At 35.8% G+C, this 23821-nt stretch overlaps 3 protein-coding genes across 3 annotated transcripts; 1 reads left to right on the top strand and 2 right to left on the bottom strand.

Moving 5' to 3' along the window:
* Positions 1-5113: 5113 nt before the first annotated feature.
* On the top strand, positions 5114-5521 carry LOC127900788 (transcription elongation factor TFIIS-like). Its single transcript, XM_052436022.1, has one exon. The coding sequence runs from the start codon at positions 5114-5116 to the stop codon at positions 5519-5521; it is 408 nt and encodes a 135-aa protein (XP_052291982.1).
* Positions 5522-8974: 3453 nt separating this feature from the next.
* On the bottom strand, positions 8975-9547 carry LOC127900787 (uncharacterized). The gene has a single exon (XM_052436021.1). The coding sequence runs from the start codon at positions 9545-9547 to the stop codon at positions 8975-8977; it is 573 nt and encodes a 190-aa protein (XP_052291981.1).
* A 794-nt stretch (positions 9548-10341) lies between these two features.
* On the bottom strand, positions 10342-20195 carry LOC102619784 (ornithine decarboxylase-like). The gene is made up of 2 exons (XM_052436465.1): positions 18652-20195; positions 10342-10498 (listed from the first exon to the last, which is right to left on the bottom strand). Exon 1 carries the CDS (start codon positions 19951-19953, stop codon positions 18667-18669), a length of 1287 nt encoding a protein of 428 aa, XP_052292425.1. The 5' UTR covers positions 19954-20195; the 3' UTR covers positions 10342-10498; positions 18652-18666.
* Between the last annotated feature and the right edge of the window lie 3626 nt (positions 20196-23821).

Raw genomic sequence — 23821 nt, 5'->3', positions numbered from 1 at the left:
TCTTTTACATCAGATATCCAGTTAGCATCACTAAATCCTTCTAATACTTCTGGATACCTAGTATAGTGCAGTCCATAATTATGAGTGTATCGAAGATACCTAAGTACTCTTACGATAGCTTTCCAGTGATAAGTTCCTGGATTACTCGTATATCTACTAAGTTTACTTACCGTATAGGCTAGATCTGGTCTGGTACAATTTGTTAAGTACATCAGACTGCCTATTACTCTAGCATATTTTACTTGAGAAATACCCTCTTCTCTATTTTTCGATAGATGGATACTAGTATCTAATGGAGTTTTAGACATAGTATTATCATCTTTATTAAATTTCCCAAGAATTTTATCTACATAATGAGTTTGACTTAGAATAAGTCCATTAGAAACCCTTGAGATTTTAATTCCCAAAATGACATCTGCAAGACCCATGTCTTTGATGTCAAACTTAGACTTCAACATATTCTTGGTAGATTTAATCATGTCATCATCACTCCCAACAATGAGCATGTCATCAACATATAAACATAAAATGACATAGCAATTTTCTGTTTCTTTGACATAAACACATTTGTCACACTCGTTGATCTTAAAGCCACTTGTTATCATCGTATGATCAAATTTCTCATGCCACTATTTCGGTGCTTGTTTTAAGCCATATAATGACTTTACCAATTTACAAACTTTCTTTTCTTGTCCTGGAGCTATAAAACCTTCAAGTTGCTCCATGTAGATTTCTTCATCTAAATCTCCATTTAGAAAAGCCGTCTTTACATCCATTTGATGTATCTTGAGATTGCGCAAAGCTGCAATTGCTATTATCATCCGAATGGAATTTATTCTCGTAACAGGAGAATAAGTATCAAAGTAATCAAGGCCTTCTCGTTGCCTATAACTTTTAATTACAAGCCTAGCCTTGTACTTATCGATTGATCCATCGACTTTTATTTTCCTTTTGAAAATCCAATTCTACCCCAAAGGTTTACATCCTGAAGGAAGATCTACTAGCTCCCAAGTATGATTTTGTAAAATGGATTCAACTTCACTGTTAATGGCTTCTTTCCATAAAGCGACTTCAGCTGAAGTTACAGCCTCTTTGAAGCTTTGAGGTTCACTTTCTAGCAAATACGTCAGAAAGTCTGGACCAAAAAACTTTTCTATTCTAGCTCTTTTGCTACGTCTGACCTCAATTTCTTGTTCTTGTTCTTGTTCTTCTTCTTCTTCTGGTGCTTTATCATTTTCTTCATTTTCAATTGTTGTTTCATGAAATTGTCGCAATTCTCTCGATTCCACTCTAGAATTGCAAGGAAACACATGTTCGAAAAACGATGCATTTCTTGATTCTATTATCGTATTTTTGTGGACATCTGGAACTTTAGACTCATGCACTAGAAATCGATAAGCACTACTGTTTTTTGCATAACCAATGAAAATGCAGTCAACAGTTTTTTGTCCTATTTTTACTTTTTTATTTGAAGGCACCACTACTTTAGCAAGACACCCCCACACTCGTAAGAATTTATATGAAGGTGCTCTACATTTCTATAGCTCATACGGGGTTTTATCTTCTTACTTTCGAGGTATCTTATTTAATAAATAATTAGCTGACAAAACAACTTCTCCCCACATATTCTGGGGTAACCCAGAACTTAACAACATTGCATTCAACATTTCCTTTAAAATTCAATTCTTTCTTTCTGCAATCCCATTAGATTGAGGTGAATATGGAGCCGTGACTTGATGTATGATTCCACTTTGTTCACATAGTGACATAAACGGAACACTATACTCACCACCACAGTCACTCCTTAATTCTTTGATTTTTCTATTAAGTTGATTCTCAACTTCATTTTTGTAGAGAATAAACTTTTCCAAAGCTTCATCTTTACTTTTCAATAAATATACATAGCAATATTTTGTGCAATCATCTATAAAGGTAATAAAATATTTATTACCACCTCTTGTTTGAATGGATTTAAAATCACAAATATCACTATGTATTAAATCAAGTGGTTCGGTATTTCTTTTAATTATTTGGAAAGATGACCTAGTTAGTTTTGTCTCAACACAAGTTTCACACTTATGTTCCAAATCAATTGGGAAATTGGGAATATGCTTCATGTTAATTAATTTACGTAAAGAATTAAAATTAACATGTCCTAATCTACCATGCCAAAGATTAGAAGACTCAAGAAAATAAGCAAAAGAACTAGCTTTATTATTAATTGTTGGTTTCAGAGTCATTACATTGAGCTTAAATAACCCATCATTAACATAACCCTTTCCCACATACATCCCACTTTTTTGACAAAACTACCCTATCTGACTCAAACACCATTCGGAAACCATGTTTGTTCAGCAGCGATCCAGACACCAAGTTCTTCCAAATTTCTGGCACATAAAGCACATCGTTTACAGTCAGCTCTTTCCCAGAAGTCATCTTCAAAATCACCTTCCCTTGACCCTCAATCTCAGACATAGCAGAATTCCCCACGAATAGCTTCTCTCCATTGCTCACTGCTTCAAATGAAGTGAACATCCCTTTGTCCGAGCAAACATGTCTGGTTGCTCCCTTATCAATCCACCATTCTCTCGGATTAGAGCCAATCAGATTCACTTCTGAAACCACTGCAGAGAGGTTTATGTCTGAAACATGTTAAGTGATGTTTTCCACGACATTCGTCTCTCGCTTCTTTTTAGGCAACCTGCAATCCGAAACCTTGTGACCCATCTTATCACAATTAAAATATTTTCCTTGAAACTTTGTTTGCTTCTTGGAAATTCCTCCTCTCGGACCCAATTTTGTATTTTTATTTTTAGGTCCATGTTCAACAAAATTTGCCTTAGCCACAGAAATAGCCCCTCTTTTTTCTGCATTTCTGTTATCTTCCTCAATTCTGAGCTTAACAACCAGCCCTTCAATATTCATCTCCTTGCGTTTATGCTTCAAATAGCTCTTGAAATCTTTCCAAGCAGGAGGCAATTTTTCAATAATTGCGGCCACTTGAAAAGTTTCACTTGAATGCATCCCTTCTGCAAGGATATCAGATAATATAATTTGAAGCTCTTGTACTTGACTTATTACAGTTTTAGAATCCACCATTTTATAATCTAGGAAGCGACCAACAACAAACTTTTTGGTACTCGCATCCTCAGTTTTATATTTCCGCTCTAAGGATTCCCATAGCTCCTTAGCGGTTTTCTTTCCTATGTATACGTTATACAAGGAATCACTAAGGCCATTCATTACATAATTTTTACATAAAAAATCAGATTGGTTCCATGCATCAATTGCACTTGCAACTTGAAAATCCGTTTCACCCTCTTTGGGTTTAGGAGCATCCTTCGTCAAGAACCTCGCAAGGTTCAACGTGGTCAGGTAAAAGAACATCTTTTGCTGCCAGCGTTTGAAATTCTGGCCATTGAATTTTTTAGGCCTTTCCGCATGATTGACAGGAATTGCCACAGAGGTTGGTTCCTTGACAACCGATGGTGCAGCAACAGGGACATACGAAACTTTGTCAATGGTTTCAGTTGCCATCTCAATGATAGTTTAAATTCTGTTTTAAGATTGTTAGAAAAACAAACACAGTGAGATAACAATTTAAATAGTAGCTAATTTAAACAACAATGTAAACCAGCAATCGGAAACAACAAATGAAGAACAGAAGAGGAAGGAAACTGAAACATAAATATAAACCCGAGGCCTGCACAGGACAATTTCCTTAAAACAGATTTACCACCTCTTGGAGTGCTTTAGGTTTGCTGGTATCTGTTTCCCAGAATACAACGGGCACGAATTTCCGGTCAAGCACGGACAGGTAATTCCGGCGAACCACAACATCGGCAAACTCGATCAGAAAAAAAAGATGAAGAAGGAGGGAAGAAAAATAACAAGTGCTCTTAGTGCTGATTTTAGTGTGTCCAAAAAACAGAAGAGGATGTGCCTTTTTATACTCATGTGAGAATGTAACAGCTGCTTTGTATTGAATTTTTGAATTCAATATATACAATTAAATAGTTATAACAGCCAATTCAATTCACTGAATTGATTTGAAAATTGAATTCATAAACGGGTATAACAGCTAAAAAATTATTGTTATAAAGCTGTTTGAATTCAAAGAGGCCGTAACTCATGATCGGGGCCTCCGATTCCGTTTCCGTTTCGTCCCACGGGACCAGCGGTCCGGGGGCATCGAGATGGGGGGGTAGCCGCGCTTGTTCAAAACAAATACATACATAGACAGAAAAATAAGACATATCATATCACACTTAAATATTACCACTAAAAGCCTCCGACCTTCGAGCGTTTATTTTTGGGCGCGGCTGTACCCGCGACTCCCCGCGGGCACACGGAGGCCCCTCGCAAAGTCTCGCCCTATTCCGAGTCCAGCAGAAGAACTTCGCCAGCGCCCCCCACCAAATTGATTTGAAAATTGAATTCATAAACGTGTATAACAGCTAAAAAATTATTGTTATGAAGCTGTTTGAATTCAAAACGTGAAACTGTTACAACAAAAATTCAAAAGGAAATTTAAAACGTACCAAGCTTGCATGAATGATTTTGGGCTGACATTCGCGTACGCAAGACGCGCGGGCGCACACGAGTTCAACCAAATCGGTCTTGGATTTGCACCCCCCGTGTGGAGAGATCCTCCATCCTTATAATTCTTACTCATGCATGGTTAAGTGTTTATATATAAACACTAATCCCTAGGCTTCTTTTTCCCATGTGGGATAAGCCTTATTTCCTTTCAAATTTCCAGCTTCAAGGGTGAACTTTGAGAGACAATTTCTCATTCACCCAAGCACCATTTTGAGAAAATAAGATTATACTTTTGAAGTATCAACGGAGTAGAATCCGAACCTCACAAGATTTTTCACTTTTGTTAAGTGGGACCCACTCAAAATGTGCCCTCAAAATAGCATATATACATGTTATTTTTTCAACAAATGTTCCCAAAGCATCGAAAGTTGTTAAATGCAATGATTGTATTAGGGAGATTGTAAGGAAAAACCTTTACGGTGCTCTGTCCAAGGTCTCTATCGAGGCTGCTCATGACAAAAACGTTATTGATCAAGTGAAGGCTTGCAATCCAATTCAAGTAGCTATATCGATGGAGTCTGCAATGTATGAAAAATGGGGCAGGTCTTCTGAGACCTATAAGTTCAAGTACAGACGCTTACTATTTAACTTCAATGATCCAAAAAATCATGAGTTCCGAAAGAAAGTTTTGCTTGGAGACGTTAAGCCAGAGACAATTGTCAACATGACCGCAAAAGAAATGGCTAGTGATAAAATGCAACTCTGGTATGAAAATTCAAGAAAGGGGAGAGCTGAAACTAATGGTCGAATATTTTCTGGACTTGTATCACCGAAAAATATAGTTTATGGCATTTGCAAATGCAGTCGATGTGGACATAAACGTATGTCCTTTATACCATTGAGAAGGCATATAACTTGCTTGAACTGCTATCAGTATTGGGCATCGACTAATCCTGAAATTCGGGTGCTTCCGATTTAGTTTGAAAGAAGCATCACTAAAAGACTTTAGCTATGTATATATGAAGCAGCTGCTCGTACTCTGGCGTTTGATCTTTAACATAGGGCCATTAGTGTTCTGTTTGATTCAATTTTTACTTTCTGGACATGATTTTTTTGAAGAAAAAAAATTAGTGTGACATATATTCTTACGAGAAATTTGTTAGTATTATTATTACCATCATTATCATTACAATTGGGTCCCTAGGTTTACATGTTAGAGATATGTATATAATCATTCTCAAGCGAATGTGCTCTCCTTTTTTTTTTAATGCGAATATGCTGTTAATCCGTCTAGTTTAATAGTATATCTACACTGATTCTATTAAATTTCAGGGTTTAACAGCATATCCACATGAAAGATAAAAAAATGAGGATGCCTGAACTCGATAAGAACTATATATATTAAAAAATGTTCCAATATAAGATCCTGGACTTCGTTAAAATTTGAGAAAATTATTCAGTTATATGTTTTAATAATAAAATATTTGGGAAACGTATGAGACATTATACTATTAAACTATATGGTTTAATAGCTTTCCTAAACTTCAATAAAATTCCAAATCCTAGATGAGATCAACACACAAGTAAATACATGGGAGAGATTTGTACCCTTTATAATCTTCACAATTGTTTACACTTATTTGCGACTCTTAATTGATCATTGATACACTTAAGGTCAAAATAAAATGAAATAAATGCAAAAACACTTTCTAATTATGAGAGTCATGAATACTTTTTCCTATTGTAGGGTGTTCTATACCTACTGCTACTAAATCCAATTTTAGTGGTTGAGATTTTTTATGTATGGGGTATCGACTTCATGGGTCCCTTTCCCCCTTCTTTTGGCCATCAATACATATTGGTTGCTGTTGACTACGTATCGAAATGGGTAGAACAATTCCATGTAGAACCAATGATCACAAGGTGGTGATAGGATTTTTGAAAAGCAACATTGTTTCACGCTTTGGATTTCCACAACCAATGATCACAGGGCTCCCCACCACGTGCAGCCAACCAAAAAAAATAAAAAGTTTTGGAGGCAGTTGGATTGAAATTACGGATTGGAACAACGCCGTATATATGTGTGTAACGTTGATCTAGCTTAGAATCCTTTACCTTATTAAAGTTCAAGAAAATTATTATACCGTAATAACTTTTTGATATCGTTTAGGATCCTTAGTTTTATTTTAAGTCTATAATTTTTAATTTACTGGAATCATGTATCTATACCTACTATAAAATAGGTAAATGGGGAATGAGAGTGGGGAGGGGGAATCATTCCCCACACAGGGATTCCCCATCCTCTTCCCACTAAATTTACTGGGGAATGAGGTGGGGAATGGAGGTGAAAATTTTTAGTGGGGAGGGGAATGGGGTATGACTCCCCACCCTCACTCCACCCCATTGCCATCCCTAAATTTGACATAATGTTGAATAAGATTTATTTACACAATTATAAACATATATATAATATTTTTATTGTGTATATGTAATAATTGATAACAAAAATAATATTTTATATTATTAATTTTATTTTTATTTTGTTATCTCAATATAATTTATAATAATAATATCTTTAAAGTTAGTGACTTTCTTTGCTAATTAATAAGGATAATTTTTTATTTTTATAATATATATGTATGTATATATATATATATAATTATATTAAATATAAAACTAATTCTTAAAATCAGAATATTGAAAAGCCACTCTTTCTCTTCTTTCCAAAATTTGTTGTAAGATGGGATAATTTTGCTAAAATTGACTTCTAAGAAAATTTACCCAACATTAAAATTAGTTTTTAGCTTTTTATAATCACTTTTGACTGGTTTTGAGTCTCCAAAAAGGAAACACCTATACCCCAATGGTTTGAGAAAATAATCACAAAGACCCCCAAGTTTTCCAAAAGCCAAAAAGGGACACCATAGAAAAATGACTTTAAAATTTTTTAACTAATACAAATTTAATATAAATAATATAATCTATTAAGTAGACTAATAATATTAAATTATATTTTATATTTAAAATAATATTAAAATTTTTAATTATTATATTTATTTTAATAACATATTTATATTTATTATAAAGATTTACATTTTACAATTAACAAAATATCTCCGTATTAATAATATTAAAGGTATTTTTTTACAACATATTCAAAAATAGTTTCAATTTAAATTTATTTATTTTAATATTATATTTCTATTTATTATTAATATTACTTTAATATAATAAAAATATTTTTAAATATTAAATTTATATTAAAATGTACATATTATTATATTTATTTTAATGTCATATTTCTATTTATTATGAAATTTAGACGTCAATTTTTTTTGGGTTTAGAGAGTCAATGAATATTATACTCAAAAGGAGGTCATGATATCCCTTATAGAAAATTTAAGGATCTTTATAACTATTTCTCCAAACCTTGAGGGTAGATATCCTTTTTCCTCCCAAATGTAATCTCGAACAGGCCTTTAGAGCAACATATGGCAGCTGGTAAGATATGCTACTAGTTTGTTTGTATTGCACCATAGAATCACTTAGAATGTAAGATACTTAATTAGAGAGTAAAAAATTTCCAAGCACTTGCTAAAAAAATTATCAATAACTCATTGATTTTATTTGTTGGTACCTCCTTCCATTAGTTAAAGGTGGAGGATCCGAGTCTTCCCAAGTGAATGTGAGAGTTTAAACTATTGTAATTTTTTCCATTAGATTTCTAAATTGGATTTTTTTGTACTTTTTTTTAAAGGATTGCTTCTAGGCTTGTTTTTATACTATTGTAGGTGATGGGTTTTTTTTTTTTTTTTTTACCTTCACACATATTTGTGGTTTGTGGAGAACTTGCCACGATTGTTGGCCTCGAATCGGAAGGGGTGAGTATATGAAAAAGACACTCTAATACCCAAGTTAGTGTTTAATCAAGATTAAAGAAAGAAGAAAGATGGAGAATATGGTTTTCTCTGTCTAAGTATGAACAATGCTTTTGGAAGCCAAAGAACCCTCCAGATTCAAGGCCAACGATCGTGACAATTTCTCCGCAAACTATAAATATATGTGAAGGTAAAAAAATCTAACACCTTCATTGGCACCGTCTATGGGGAAAAGTGGATTGATAGTAGGAATTAAAAGAAACAAGAAGGCACCAAGTAAATTTCTTTCTTAAGCATAGAACTTCTTTAAGTGAATGACGTTCCAAGCAATAGGGACCTTTTTTCCCATCAAGCGTTTGAATCTTGTAGACTTCTTTGCCAAGTGCATTCTTGATTTGGGATGGTCCTTCCCACTTTTCCACCATCTTTCCAGTATTGACCTCTTTCCTAACATCCATTGCTACTCTGAGGACAAGTTCCCCCTTCTTGAATTTTCGGAACTTGACGTGCCTTGTATAGCATTTCAATTCGTTGTTTATAAGCAGCCATGTGTACTACAGCTGCGTATCGAGCTTCATCAACCAAATCCTTGTCCAGTAATAGGGAGGCATTGTTTCAGCAAGCTGAGTGAGTTTAGACCTCAATTTTGGGAGGGTAGTTTCCATTGGGAGTATAGCTTTTATGTCGTAGACAAGGGAATAAGGTTTGTTCCCTGTTGGTCGCCTTTCCGATGTTCTATAAGCCCGTAGGACATTCGAAAGCTCCTTTAACCATAGCCCCTTCCGACTTTCCAGCTTCTTTTTTAGATTGTCAAAAATGGTTTGGTTGGTGATTTCCGCTTGTCCATTTTCCTGCGGATAGCTGCAGGATGAAAATCTATGCTCTATTCCTTGCTCTTGACAAAGTTTTTCCATATAAGCATTCTGGAATTGCTTTCCATTATCAGAAACTATGATCCGCAAAAGACTAAATCTAGTGATGATATTGGATTTGAGGAATTTGGTTACTTCTTTACTTGTGATACTTGAGTAAGCAGAAGCTTCAACCCATTTAATAAAATAATTGGTTGCTAGAAGTACGAATCGTACTCCTCCTGGAGTAGGTGGTAGTGGGCCCACAATATCCATTCCCCACGGACGGCACCAATGAAGGAGGTTGGAATTTACCTTCACACGTATTTTTGATTTGTAGAGAACTTGTGGCGCTTGTTGAACTCGAATCCAGTGAGTTGGGTACCTGAAAAAGGCACTACGACGCCCAAGTCAGTATTTGATTTAAGATTTAATGGGAATAAGAACAATAAATAAGGTTAAATTTTTCTCTTTTGAGGGATGAATACTGCTCTTCTTTTTTTGGCTCAGGAGGGATCTCCCTTTTTCTTAGTGAGATGATCCCTATTTATAGATGATAGGTGACATGGGTTTAGAGTTCTATCTTAGTCTCTCTCCCTGATGACACATGTCACCCACTATTTTTGCACACATGGATGTGAATTTGATCGTAGGGAAATAAACATGTTTATTCCATATATACCTCATTTATTTTGTTCCTATGTGCTTCCTTATTCTTATGATCTTGGGCGTGGTCATAGATTGGATATTATTTATTTATTTATTTATTTTTCCCGGATAGCTTCTTTTTTTTTTTTATATGGACACTTGGTGTAATTGGGTGACTATAAGTCATGGCACCTACAACTATACAGCTGTATTTTAGATAATATTAAGGGGAAAAAAGCACCGTACCCAATTTCGGTCTACTTAAAGAGAATAGAAGCCTTCGGGCCGACATGCGGCAAGTTGCTCATGCGGAAAAAAAAAAACAAAACAAAACATCGTATTTAGGCGGCGCCACACTACAAATAATGTTAATTGATCTTAATAGATCTCGAATTGTAGAACATCAGTAGTACTATAATTATAATTCCCAATAAAACTGTGTCTAAGCAAATTTATTATCCAATTCGTCTGCATAAAGACTAAAGAACCCTTCGCGCCGACATGCCGTAACTTACTCATGCAAAACCCACCGTATTTAAAATCTGTGTCTAAATTATAAAGGCACCGAAACCCAATAATCTGCAGAAGACAAACAAAGTCTCATTTAAATTTTGCCAAAGCAAATCGCAATGACAATAGAATCTGAGCCACTCAACAAGGTAATTCTTACCATAATGTCATCTGATTTATTTCTTAAAGGTTTATCTTAAAATTAAAAATAATTATAATAGTCTCTACTCTACCATATTTACTTTATTAGAAGCCCATGATTTTTAATTAGGGTTTTTATATGTTGCTTTATTGCTTTTAGCTGAAACAATAATATTTGATTTTTTTATTTTTTGTCCCCTTCTGGCATGTTAGTGTATCGAGAGAGACAATAATGGTATGGAACGGATTTCGCTTCTGATTAGAAATAAGATAAGTAAAACAAAAATTTGGGTAGTGATTATACTTGTGTTTTGCCCTTAATAAATCAAGGAAAAACTAGAATTGATGATCGCATTAGCGAACTACCGGATGATATTCTTGTAAATGTGTTATCACGATTGACTATGAAAGAAGAAGTACACGCCAGCGTCCTATCACGTTGATGGAGATGTTTGTGGAAGTTCTTTTCTGTCAAAAATAGCTGCTGCAAATCTAGAAGCCAACCGTTCTAGATGCAGCCCATTTTGAATACTACCATTTGTTGAAGAAGAAAGAAGAATTCACTAGCAGTAATTTTGGAATGAAGAAAAAAGAAGAAAAAAGAAAATGGAAGAAGAAGAAGGGTGCCGCCCAAGAAAAAAATAATAATAAATTTAATTGCCAATTTTGGCTATAAATAGTGAGGCTCCCTCCTCATTTTATTCACTCTATTTCTTTAAGTTTCTCTTCTCTATTTTGAAAAGAAAAAGAGTTGGTGAGAGTATTTTTAAGAGTTTTAGCAAACTCTTGAGTAATTAGTGAGTGAGAGATTGGGTGTATTGGGGGTCTGGATAGTGAGCCAAAATATTACAATACTTGTAATCCTCATATTACTAGTAAAATATTTTTCTTTTGTCTTCGCCCGTTGACGTAGGCTAAAAGTCGAACCACGTAATTTCCCGGTGTCCTCTTTCTGCTTGTTCTTTATTTTTCTTTCAATTTCATTTTAGTTGTGACCCTTTTTCACCCATCAATTTCCTAACATTTTCGGGTTGTTTGGATTTTGAAGATCCACTAGCAATGGCTAATTTGGAGTCCCATTTGGATATGCGAAGTGAGGCACTTGATGTAGAAAGGAAGAAGTTTATAAGTAAGGTCAATTTTGTTTTGAGATCACTTCAATGTCAAACTTGTTAGGAAATTGGTGGGTGAAGCAGACACGCAGCTAAAATAAAATTGGAAGACAATAAAGAACAAGCACAAAAGAGGACACCAGAAATTATGTAGTTCAGCTTTTAGCCTACGTCCACGGGCGAAAACAGAAGGAAAATATTTTACTAGTGAAAATGAGTTACAAGTATTGTGGTATTTTAGCTCACTACCCAAAATCCCAATACACCCAAACTCTCAAAACACTAATCACTCAAGAGTTTATTAAACTCTTAATACTCTCACCTCTCTAAAGGAAGGAAATGCTTCTCTCTCGATGGAATACATCAGCTCTTCATTTGCACTTCTATTTATAGCAAAATGATGGCCAAGAAAGTCAAACCGTGTTCCTCCTTTTCAAAACCGTGTTCCTCATTTTCTTCTTCAAACTGCTTTTTTTTTCCATTTTCCTCTTCAAGCATTTCGGCCCATTTTCAACATTTTTAGAAGAGTGGTGGCCCATATTCAACATTTCTCCCACTTCGAGATTTGATTGAGAACCAATCAATCTCCACACCATCATTTCTGCTTCACCATAATCATGTTGCCTACGTTTCTACTAGGCCACAAGAGGATTTTCTCCAGATAAACTTGTCAGCATTGATTGGCTTGGTCAAAACATCTACTAGGTTCTCCTTTGTATGGATTTTCTGTAAATCCACACTTCCGTCTTCCACTACTTCTCGAACGAAATGATACTGAACTCCTATGTGCTTTGTCCTGGAATGAAAGGTTGGATTCCTTGCAATATGTAAGGCACTCTGACTGTCACAATACACAAAAAATTTTTCTTGTTTGTGCCCGAGGTCCTCCAATAACCTTTGTATCCAAATAGCTTCCTTGCAAACTTGTGTAGCTGTCATGTACTCTACTTCTGTTGTAGATAAAGCCACAACGGTTTGCAGTTTCGAAACCCAGCTTACGGCTGATCCCGCAAGTGTAAACACATAGCCAGTAGTGGATTTCCTTTTATCAAGATCTCCTGCAAAATCTGAATCAACATAGCCCTTGACAGTAAACTCTGATCCTTCATAACATAATGTAACATCTGAGGTTCCTTTGATGTATCTCAGAATCCTCTTCACACCTATCCAATGCTCGCCACCAGGATTCGCCATGTATCGACTGACTGCTCCCACTGCTTGTGCAATGTCCGGTCTAGTACATATCATAGCGAACATCAAACTTCCCACTGCTAATGCATACGGTACTCGAGACATCTCCTTCCTCTCTACTTCATTGCTAGGACACATACTTGAGGATAATTTGAAATTAACAGGAAGTGGGGTAGAAATTGACTTACAATCTTGCATGTTGAAGTGTCGCAAGATTTTCTTCAAGTAGTTCTTTTGTGAAAGCCAAATCTTCCTATTATTTCTGTCTCGGTGAATTTGCATCCCTAGAATCTTGTCTGCTGGTCCCAAGTCCTTCATTTCAAACTCCCTAGCCAATTGTACCTTCAATTCTTAGGCTCGATCTTTGTTGGGGCCTGCTACGAATATGTCATCCACATACAACAACAAAATAATGAAATCATTATCTTTAAATCTTTTGTAATATGCATAATGGTCTGAACTGAGTCTGTTGTATCCAAGGCTCATGATGAATGAATCAAATCTCTTATACCAACACCTCGGTGCCTGTTTGAGACCATATAGAGATTTGTTCAACCAGCAAACCAAGTTCTCATTTCCTGTTTCTGCAAAATCTTCTGGTTGGAGCATATATATTTCTTCTTCAAGTTCTCCATGAAGAAATGCAGTTTTCACATCTAACTACTCAAGATGTAAGTCAAATATAGCACACATCGCCAAGACTACTCTAACTGTTGTGAGTCGAACCACTGAAGAAAATATCTCGTTGAAGTCAATACCTTCTTTCTGAGCATATCCTTTCACCACTAATCTTGCACGATACCGCTCCACTTGGTCATTGCCATCACACTTGATCTTGTAGACCCATTTGTTTCCAATGACTTTTCTTCCACATGGTAGTGATACAAGTTCCCATGTCTTGTTCTTGTGTAGAGCCTCAATTTCTTCCTACATTGCTGTCATCCACAAAGCAACATCTGAGCTGTTTAAAGCTTTATGGAAAGTTGAAGGCTCTCCATCCTCTGTTAAAAGATAGTATGCAACGTTGATCTCTGTGACATACTTCTGGAGCCTCGGACTCGACTGGTTCTTGTTCATCGTGCTCTGGTGCTACTTCAGAAGAATCTGAATCTTCTGGATTATTTTCCACATATACCGGTATAGTCTCTGACTTTTCTTTTACACTGCTATCATCCTCATCTCTCATTTGCAGTTAACCTTCTATAAAGATAACATCTCTGCTGATGACGATCTTGTGGGTAGTGGGGTCCCACAGACGATACCTCTTTACTCCATCAGCATACCCCAAGAAGATACATCTTCTAGATTTTGGATCCAGCTTTGTTCTTTCTTGGGCATTGTACATCACGTACACAGGACATCCAAATGCATGTAGGTAGGAATAATCAGCTGGCTTTCCAGTCCACATCTCCATTGCTGTCTTCAGCCCAATAGTTCTAGATGGCGATCGATTTACTATATAACAGGCAGTTTTGGCTGCTTCTGCCCAGAATGAATTGGGTAGACCAGCAGTCCTCAACATAGCTCTTATCTGTTCTATAAGAGTTCTATTAATCCGCTCTGCCACTCCATTTTGTTGAGGAGTATATGCCACCGTGAACTGCCTCTGAATATCTTCTTGCTTACAGAAAGCAAGAAACTCGCCGTCTGTATACTCTCCACCATTATCTGTCCTTAAGCACTTGATCTTTTTACTAGATTCAAGTTCCACCCGCACTTTGTATTCTTTAAACACTGGAAATACATCTGACTTTTTCTTAATTGGATACACCCAACATCTTCTGGAATAATCATCAATGAAAGTCACCATGTACTTTGCATCTCTCATGGATATATCCGGTGATTCCCAAACATCAGAATGAATTAAGTCTAGAATGCATGTACTTCTAGCAATAGATCTACTGAATTTTAATCTATGCTGCTTACTTGTAACACAATGCTCGCAAAATAGTAAACTTATCGATTTGAGCCCCATAAGTAATTTTCGCTCAGAGAGAATCTTCAAACCTTGTTCTGACATGTGACCAAGTTTGAGATGCCACATCATCGTTGACTCTTCTCCATTTGATGCGACACATGCATCAGCCTCCTGTAGTGTTTCTCCTTTAAGTATGAATATATTAGCACCGATCTTTTCTGCCTTCATCAATACAAGCGCTCCTTTAACAATCTTCATAATTATATTCTCCACATGAGTTTTGCACCCATGATTGTCTATTTGTCCCAAAGACAATATATTTTTCTTCAGGCCGTTGACATGTCGTACCTCCCCAATTGTGCGAATTGTACCATCAAACATTTTTATTTTGATAGTACCAATACCAGTAATTTCCAAGGCATGATCATCTCCCATATATACAGATCCTCCTGAGATAGGTTTATATGTGTAGAACTATTCTCTCCGAGAGGTAATGTGCCAGGTAGCTCCTGAGTCTATAAGCCAGACATCAGATAGTCGTTTTCTGCCTTTTGAAACAATTGTTGCCTCGGTGTAAAGAATTTCGCCATCATCCGAGGTACTTGCTACACACCCTTGAGCATTTGATGACTCAGGTTCTTTGCCATCTTTTCTCTTCTGGTTACTCCAACACTCTTTCTTGACGTACCCTTTTTTGCCACAGTTGTAGCATTTAACATTCTTCTTACTTCTGGATTTTGATTTACCATCATTTTGACTCCCACTGGGGCCACGTTCCGTTGATCTCCCTCTCGTCACCGATAGCGCCTCCGCTTGCTATGAACTTGCTTATCTGTTTTCCTTATTTTTCCGCCTGCTCTCCTCATTTAATACGGAGGCTGCAACATCGTTGAAAACTAGACTTTCCGCTGGATTGTTGTTCATCAGGTTGATGATGAGCTGATCATATGAATCTGGTAGACTTTGAAGTAGAAGCTCTGCACGTTCATTCTCCTCTATATTGTGACCCAACGTTGTGAGTTGTGAAAATAAAGTCTTCAAGGTGTTGATGTGGTCAGTCACCATTGTAGATTCCGCCATTCGAAGAGTATAGAGTTTCCTCTTTAAGAAGATTTTGTTGTGTAGTGACTTGGCCTCGTACAATTTTGTGAGAGTATCTCATATTTCCTTCGCTGTATTTTTCTCTGCCACACTGGATAATACTCCATCTGCAAGTGCCAAGTGTAGATCAGAAATGACGTTGCCATCTATCTCGTTCCACTTGTCATCAGTTATCTCCATGGGCCTTTCTCCAATTGCTGCCAAGCAATTATTTTTCCTCAATACAGCTTTTATCTTCATTTTCCACAACGAAAAATTATTTTCGTGAAATTTCTCAATTTCATACTTTGCCGCCATTTTGTTGATAAATACTGCACACAATTTAGTGTACCACCTTGAATAGTTGTGAGTATGTGTGAGAATGCACACCAGGAAAGTTTTCAAGAAAGACTGGAGGGGTCACAATAGTTCCACTTAAAACCCAGACTCCTTAAGCTCTTATCGCCTTCGTGACAGAACTTTCATAGACATGTACAAAACCACACAGTTGTTTTACTCACACCACTATTCCCTGCTTTGCACTGCAAAATTCTTAGATCGCTCCCACCGTTTCATGTGAATAGTACCGTATACGTGAACAATACCGTATACATGAATAATATCGTATACGTGAACAGTACCGTATATGTGAATAGTACCCTTACGTGAATAGTACCCGACTCCAAAAATACAACCAATAGCTCTGATACCACTGTTAGGAAATTGGTGGGTGAAGCAGACACGCAGCTAAAATAAAATTAGAAGACAATAAAGAACAAGCACAAAAGAGGACACCAGAAATTACGTGGTTTAGCTTTTAGCCTACGTCCACGGGCGAAAACAGAAGGAAAATATTTTACTGGTGAAAATGAGTTACAAGTATTGTGGTATTTTAGCTCACTACCCAAAATCCCAATACACCCAAACTCTCAAAACACTAATACTCAAGAGTTTATTAAACTCTTAATACTCTCACCTCTCTAAAGGAAGGAAATGCTTCTCTCTCGATGGAATACATCAGCTCTTCATTTGCACTTCTATTTATAGCAAAATGATGGCCAAGAAAGTCAAAACCGTGTTCCTCCTTTTCTTCTTCAAACTGCTTCTTTTTCCATTTTCCTCTTCAAGCATTTCGGCCCATTTTCAACATTTCTAGAAGAGTGGTGCCCCATATTCAACAGAACTATAGAAGGATTAAGAATATGTTTTGATGCTGTCTCTGATGATGATATTGCTAACTGGATTAATTTTGCTACAGAAAGGAGATTTCAAAAATTAGAGTTGGATTTTACCGAAGTTCAATTCGGTCACGGATTCGACAACACAATTTCACATCTCATCTTGATAGTTTGACCAACTTTTGGTCTCTCACATCCCTACGCTTGACATGCTTAGATATAACGGGAGAGACTGTTGAAAATTTGTTATCGAATTGTGCCTTTCTTGAGGTATTGAGTGTGGACGATTCGAATTGTTTTAAGAGTCTCAAAGTTTCTGGTCCATCACTCAAGTTGAGGCGCTTAGAGCTGAAGTATTTGTCATCAGACTTCATGGATCTTGAAATTGATGTCGGAAATATCATATCATTTGAATTTTTCGCTTATGACAACACTGTTTCTTTTGTAAATGTCCCAAGTTTTGCTGAGGTACACATTGTGTGCACTTATTCTCAGTACTTCACGCATAACCTTAACCAGTTTTCAAGTTTCTGTCGCAACTACAAACTCTTAAGCTGGAGCTTCAATCTGTTAAGGTTAATTTGTATGTTCGATCTTTAATTTTTTTAAATCTGTTATGGTTTGTATGTTTGATATTTAATTTTTAACAACTACTATTCTTTAATGTGTTTGTATGTACCAATAGTAGTATCTTTATCAAATTGTTTCAGGTGCTGAGGCGGTCCCCCACAATATTCCCATATTATTTAATCTTAAGCATTTGGAGTTGACAATTAAAGTCAAGGATGATGATTACTTTCTTCCTAGCATCTCCTTCATTACAAAGATTTTCGCTAGATTCTTTGGGAGCTGTAGTTGTATTTTCAGAATATCATTTTACCTATGCATATAATTATTTATAATTTTTTTTTTTTTGGTGCTTTTGTCTTGCGCCATGCAGTTATTCAAGGTAGAGGCTTCATCTGGATTTGTACGAACTGTCAAGGATCATCCATACGTAAGCCTCTGGGATTTAAGCATTAGGGAGGTAGAATTGATTGGATACATCGGGCTTACAACTGATACCTAGTTGTTGATTTGTTTGATTGAAAATGCTAAGCTGTTGGACAAAGTAACTCTTTATCCTTGTCCACCCGTCTTCCTTGGAAAGCCAATAGATTTGTGCCGTAGAGAAACCGAGGAGTATCAACCTATTAGAAAGCGCGCTATTGAGTTTGCAGCAAACTATCCTCAGTTGGACTTTGTAATACCATGAATTATCATCATCTGTATTGGTTGTTTGATAAAACAATTTGCTGTGGTTCTGTTGAGAAAAGTATGACTATGATATCTGAGCTTTCATTTGCGTATACGTGTATTCTTTAAGTAGGATTAGGATCAAGTACTACTTTCCTAAAATAAAAATTTGTTGGAGTTTTGCCTATAATATTCCAAGTTCTAACATTAAAATTCCAAGTATGAGACCAAGTTGCCGTTAAGGAAAATCTTGATTTTTATTCATTGAAAAAGCCGGATTATTCATAAATAAAATTAAGCAGCAGATATCAACGGTGATCACATGCATTATATATAGCTAAACAGATATCATCGGTGATCACATACCTTATGTATAGCTAGCTAGGTTCGATTTGAGCGGACAACGTAAGTTGGAATGGCAGCAGTGTTATATCCATTGAAATTGGTTCCACGAGCCCTCGTATAGGCACCCATTTCAGAAAACACAAGCCAATCGGTCACCTCGAGTTCGGGCAACTTGTGACCTGAAAACACCTCGTCGGCTGCATCACACGTTGGTCCGAATACCTTTGAATTGTAAGTCCTCGACAGTCCCTTGCTCGTGGTAAGGCTGGAAGCAAGAGTTAAAGGGGTGCACTTAGCAATTGCTTCATCGTAGTTTACCCAGTCAAATGACCCGTACTTCCCGTCGTTAATCCAATAGTTTCTCATCTCACCATGAACACGCTTCCCAATAATTTGAGTGTAAAGGGTGAAAGCCGAGTAGGTGAAGAACCGACCAGGCTCTGAAATCACTCTCAGACTCGATCCTGGTAATAATTCGTTCGGAAAATAAGCATGAAGAGCTTCTTTTATGATCGAGGCCGCTTCTTGGAATGATTTTGTGTTTGAATTAGTGAAGCTGAAGCCGCCACCGATATCTAGCACACGCATTTTGTTGTTACCCAAGCGAGCTGCTGTTTCAAAGACCGCTTTAGCCGCCGCTATGGCTCCGCGATATGCAGCAAATTTTGTAGCAGCGCTTCCTATGTGGAATGCCACACCAACTACAGAGAGCCCTGAAGCTTCAGCGGCTTCGAGAAGAGGCACAATTTCCTGAGGATGATGATCAACACCGTATTTGGAATCCAACGGATGCTTTGCTCCGCTATCATCCGGGGGTTTGATCCGGATCAATAAGTCACATTTCGGATGCCACTTCCGAATCTTGTGCAGCTCCTCTACTGAGTCAAAAGTTGTCAAGTTGACGCCAACATTCGCGGCATACTTAATGTGAGAAACAGGCTTACACGGGTTTGCATAAATGATACGATCCGGTGAGACACCTAGTGCCAAAACAGCTTCAATCTCAGATCGGCTCGCACAGTCAAAGTTTGAGCCCAGAGCTGCAAGTGCCTCGAGAAGGGCTGGCTCAGGATTGCACTTGACGGCATAGTGAGGATGAATCATCGGAAGTTTTGAGATCATCTGATTGTAGAGAGTAACCACAACACCTAAATCGAGTATGTAAAAGGGTACTTCATCGAACTCTTGTCTCTTCAATATTGTGGACCGCACGAATTCAGTCAGCTCTTCTTTTGTTACCACCGTCGTGACTCTCTGGCCTCCCATTACTTGTGCATCCAAATGCAATAATGTGCTTGGAGTTCCCTTTGGGCACGAGGCCATGGCAAATAGATGAAGGAAAGATTGGGATAAAGGATGTGGTGTGGCCTTTTGGACAGCATAAAAAAAAATACATAGAGATTTGAGGTGAAAAAGAAAAAAATTGAAAATCTTTTTGAGTTGTTGATGAGTAATGGGTTTGTTTGTCGAAATGTGATATCAACATGTCGGTGCCCGGGTCATAATCAAATCAGAAGTGGGGTACCCAGATCCGTGAATCAAAGCCATATAAAACACGTTTCAAAGTAAAAATAATAATTAAGATTTATGAAATCTGAAATCTTATCTTTTTCTTTTGAAGGGCTGAAAACTTCAAAAGAGTATATATATTTTTTATTCTTTTAATAGATTTTTTTTTTTTTTGAAGGATGACTTTCATTCAAAGAACCAAAAGGCCAACAATACAAATGCCATAAGGTGCAAATTGTTAACATATATGTTTCCATAATATTGATTTTGATGATAACAAACAAGATTAAGAATGATTAATCTTTTAAGCTCAAATTATTTAATATTCTTTTTAAATAAATCATTATTTTCACATTATAAATGTTTTATATTTAATGGAAAAATGATTTTATGAAATTAGTTGTTTTTCAAAGTTTATGGTTTAATTGAAAGAATTTTGAAAACTTTGAAATAAACAAGTATTGCTTGAAATCTTGGTAAAGGACTTATTTGAAAAGTGTAATAGCATTTTGGGCTATACCATAATTTCAGAAAGTTTTGGGATTAACAAAGCATTACTTAGAAATTCTGAAATTGGACCTATGTGCAAATTTTCATAACGTCTTGGACCGTAATATAGTTTTATAAAGTTTCGGGGTCAAACTATAAATTTAAAAAATATTTTCACTGTAGCAATCACTGTAGCAAACGGCTAACCGTTTATTTAAAACGGCTAACCGATAATTTCCAGAAAGCATGTTCTGCAAAGTATTGTTAAAATGATGATTCTGGAAACTAACGGTGAACCGTTTACTGAAAACAGTTAACCGATTATTTTCAGATTGCTAACCTTGAACCGTTTAGTAAGAACGGTTAAACCAAATTTGTTTTGCAGGTCTCTGGAAATTAACGGCGAAAGGGTAAGCCTAAACGGCTAACCGTTTATTTAAAAATTGGCCCAACGGTAACTTTGACCGGCCTAAACGGTTAACCGTTAATGGTTAACGGCGAACCGTTTTCTAGCAGACAGTCTATAACGGGTAGTTTTTTCACCTCCAACTATAAATAATCTCAATCCAATTCAAACAAGAAGATTTCCAACGATCATCATTGAGCAAAATATTGAGAATACAACTTTCATTGAGCTTTAAATCTTTGTATTCATCTCATTCATTCACACATTGAGCTTTCATTTGTGATCAAACACATTGTGTGAGAGAGATTCATTTGTAATCCTTTTTGTAAAATCAAGTTAAAAGATTGTAAGTGTTGGGATACACTTGGGTTAAGAGATTGGAGATAATCTCTTGTTGTAAAGGTCCATTGACACCTTGGAAGTCAATTGTAAGCGTTTGAAGCCTTGGGAGGCTAGCTTAGTGAAATCCTCAAGCCCGGTGAGCTTGGAGGCGTGGACGTAGGCGGGGATTGCCGAACCACGTAAAAATCATTGTGTTTGTTTTCTCTTCCCTTACTCTTTTAATATTGTGCATGATTGAATTTATTGTTTTCAATTTGATTAAGGCAATAGATTAAATTGTTGTGTGGTTTGCCTAGGATAATTTTTAAAATCCCAATTCAACCCCCCTCTTGGGTTGCCTAGTTAGTATTTCACAAATACAAGACTACATTCGACTTAACTACTATGAATAGGATAAGAAATTATGATTCCAGTCTAACTTTATATAGCCTCAAATAATAAAACAAAGATATTAAAATCACCAAACACTAAGGGGCTATTTATTTATTTTTTATTAATGGCTTAATTGACTTAAGTTCAATCAGTTAAGTCATTAAGTCCATTTGTTTATGTCAACTTAATGAAAATTTTCAGTCATTAAGTTATTAAGCCAATTTTTTAGCTTTTTGCTTAATATAAAAAGTCTAAATGATATCATAAAAATATATTCTCTAAAATATCCCTATCTAATCAATTAATTTTTATCCGTTCCTAAATAAAATTTAATAGTTAGTATTATTTTTATAACTTATGATAATATAGTGGTAGACTATTATTATTTTTATCTTTTTATTTTCTTCAAATTAGCATTATTTATCTTCATAATTTTTAGAAATATTTTTCATATAAAAATATTATAAACTACAATAAAATTGATTAACATATATTAATACATGATATAAAGGGTTGTATTCAACTGAAAATAATTTATATTAAGATAATATATTATCTTATTTAAGTTGTTTGAAATGTTTATTATTTGTTTAACATTTATAATTTATAAGGACATAAATGTAAAAATACTAGTTTTCAATTTTTTAAAGATAAAAAACAAACAACTTAATACTTGTAGCAATTAAGACAAAAAAAAAAAACAAACATCTCATTCAAATTCAGACATTTAGTTCTATTAAAAATTTAGATTAATTTAGATCTATTCAAATTTCAAACAAAAAAACAAATGCCACCTAAGAACTTCTAATTCCTTATAGGAGAGGAAAGATTTCACCCATTAAATCTCTAAAAACCTGAGAAATTTTATGAAACTATACTCACCTCAACTATTGTAGGTGAAATCCCCTAACAATCAAAAAAGAAAAAATCAAAGTATCTAATTACAAACAATAATACAACATAATACAATACAATACAATATTAAAAAACAAAATAAAGGACATAAACATAAAACAGAAGAAATAAACAACCACAGCAGCTCCCCTAACACCAATAAGTCCACCGACAACAACAAGCGCCAAAGCAAAACCACAGTTACTGAAGAGAGAGAAGAGAGGATTTTAGGGTTTGGTTTGAATGTCTTCCAATTTGTTGCATATTTGCAACATGGGTAAAGGCTTTGAGTTCTCAGAAATGAAAAATATATGGCACTTAAAAAGAAAACTTGTAGAAGGAACCACACTTACATTCCATTGACAACGCCTCGAGAGGAGGTGAAATTCCAGAGCAAGTCATCCACAACTTTCGGTAATGGAACTCCGTATATCTATCATTAATACTCAATCGATGGACGTTTATCAACCATACTCTCAATTACCTGATCTTTGCATAAGCTCGTGTTAGACTCAATGTTGTCAAAGAAGAGTACTTCACATTACTTCTTGGTGAATTCAGCTTACACTCTGTTAACTCCAATAAGTCAATTGATTTTCTGAAGAAAACAATTTGGGGCAAATTGTACAATTTCTCGACAACTGATATCTCAATTAATTTAGGTTTTCAGTAAGACATGGGCTTTCAAATGATGGATTAGTTGCACTGCAGTCCTTTTTGTTGACAAAAATATTACACTTAATCAGTAACGTATATTACACTGTTAAACTAGAGTTTGTTTCTCGCTTATAACTAAATCGAGATATGTATGACAATTATCAATTCAAGGATTATTAGATGGAGGGTGTTATTACAAAAAGAAGTGGGGGTGTCACAGCCTTAAATTTATATTTACGTCCCTGTCAGGAATTTGGAAATGAGCTTGGATTATTAAATTATTAGTTTGAAATTTAAATCTATGGGGCGTTGGATTCTTCATTTTACAGGTATTTTGCCAGCTGTTTAACTTGGGAGATTTTAACCTACTGATGCCGTTACTGTGGTTTTAAATGATATCTGCGATGAAATAAAAGCTCTGGCAGTAAATAAATTAATTAGTGGGAAAAATCCTGTCAGAGATTTCAAAAGAATGGGTGAGGTGTAGGGATGGCAAAAATCCCCACGGGGTGCTTTCGGGGA

Source organism: Citrus sinensis, chromosome 3, assembly GCF_022201045.2.
Source record: "Citrus sinensis cultivar Valencia sweet orange chromosome 3, DVS_A1.0, whole genome shotgun sequence".
Classification (NCBI taxonomy): Eukaryota; Viridiplantae; Streptophyta; class Magnoliopsida; order Sapindales; family Rutaceae; genus Citrus; species Citrus sinensis.
Note: the sequence above shows the minus strand (reverse complement) of the source record. Positions and strands in the feature narration are given on the sequence as shown.

Excerpts from the sequence above, each read along its gene's own strand:
- LOC127900787 (XM_052436021.1), bottom strand. The coding sequence starts at position 9,547 with ATGGATATTGTGGGCCCACTACCACCTACTCCAGGAGGAGTACGATTC.
- LOC102619784 (XM_052436465.1), bottom strand. The coding sequence starts at position 19,953 with ATGGCCTCGTGCCCAAAGGGAACTCCAAGCACATTATTGCATTTGGAT.
- LOC127900788 (XM_052436022.1), top strand. The coding sequence starts at position 5,114 with ATGGAGTCTGCAATGTATGAAAAATGGGGCAGGTCTTCTGAGACCTAT.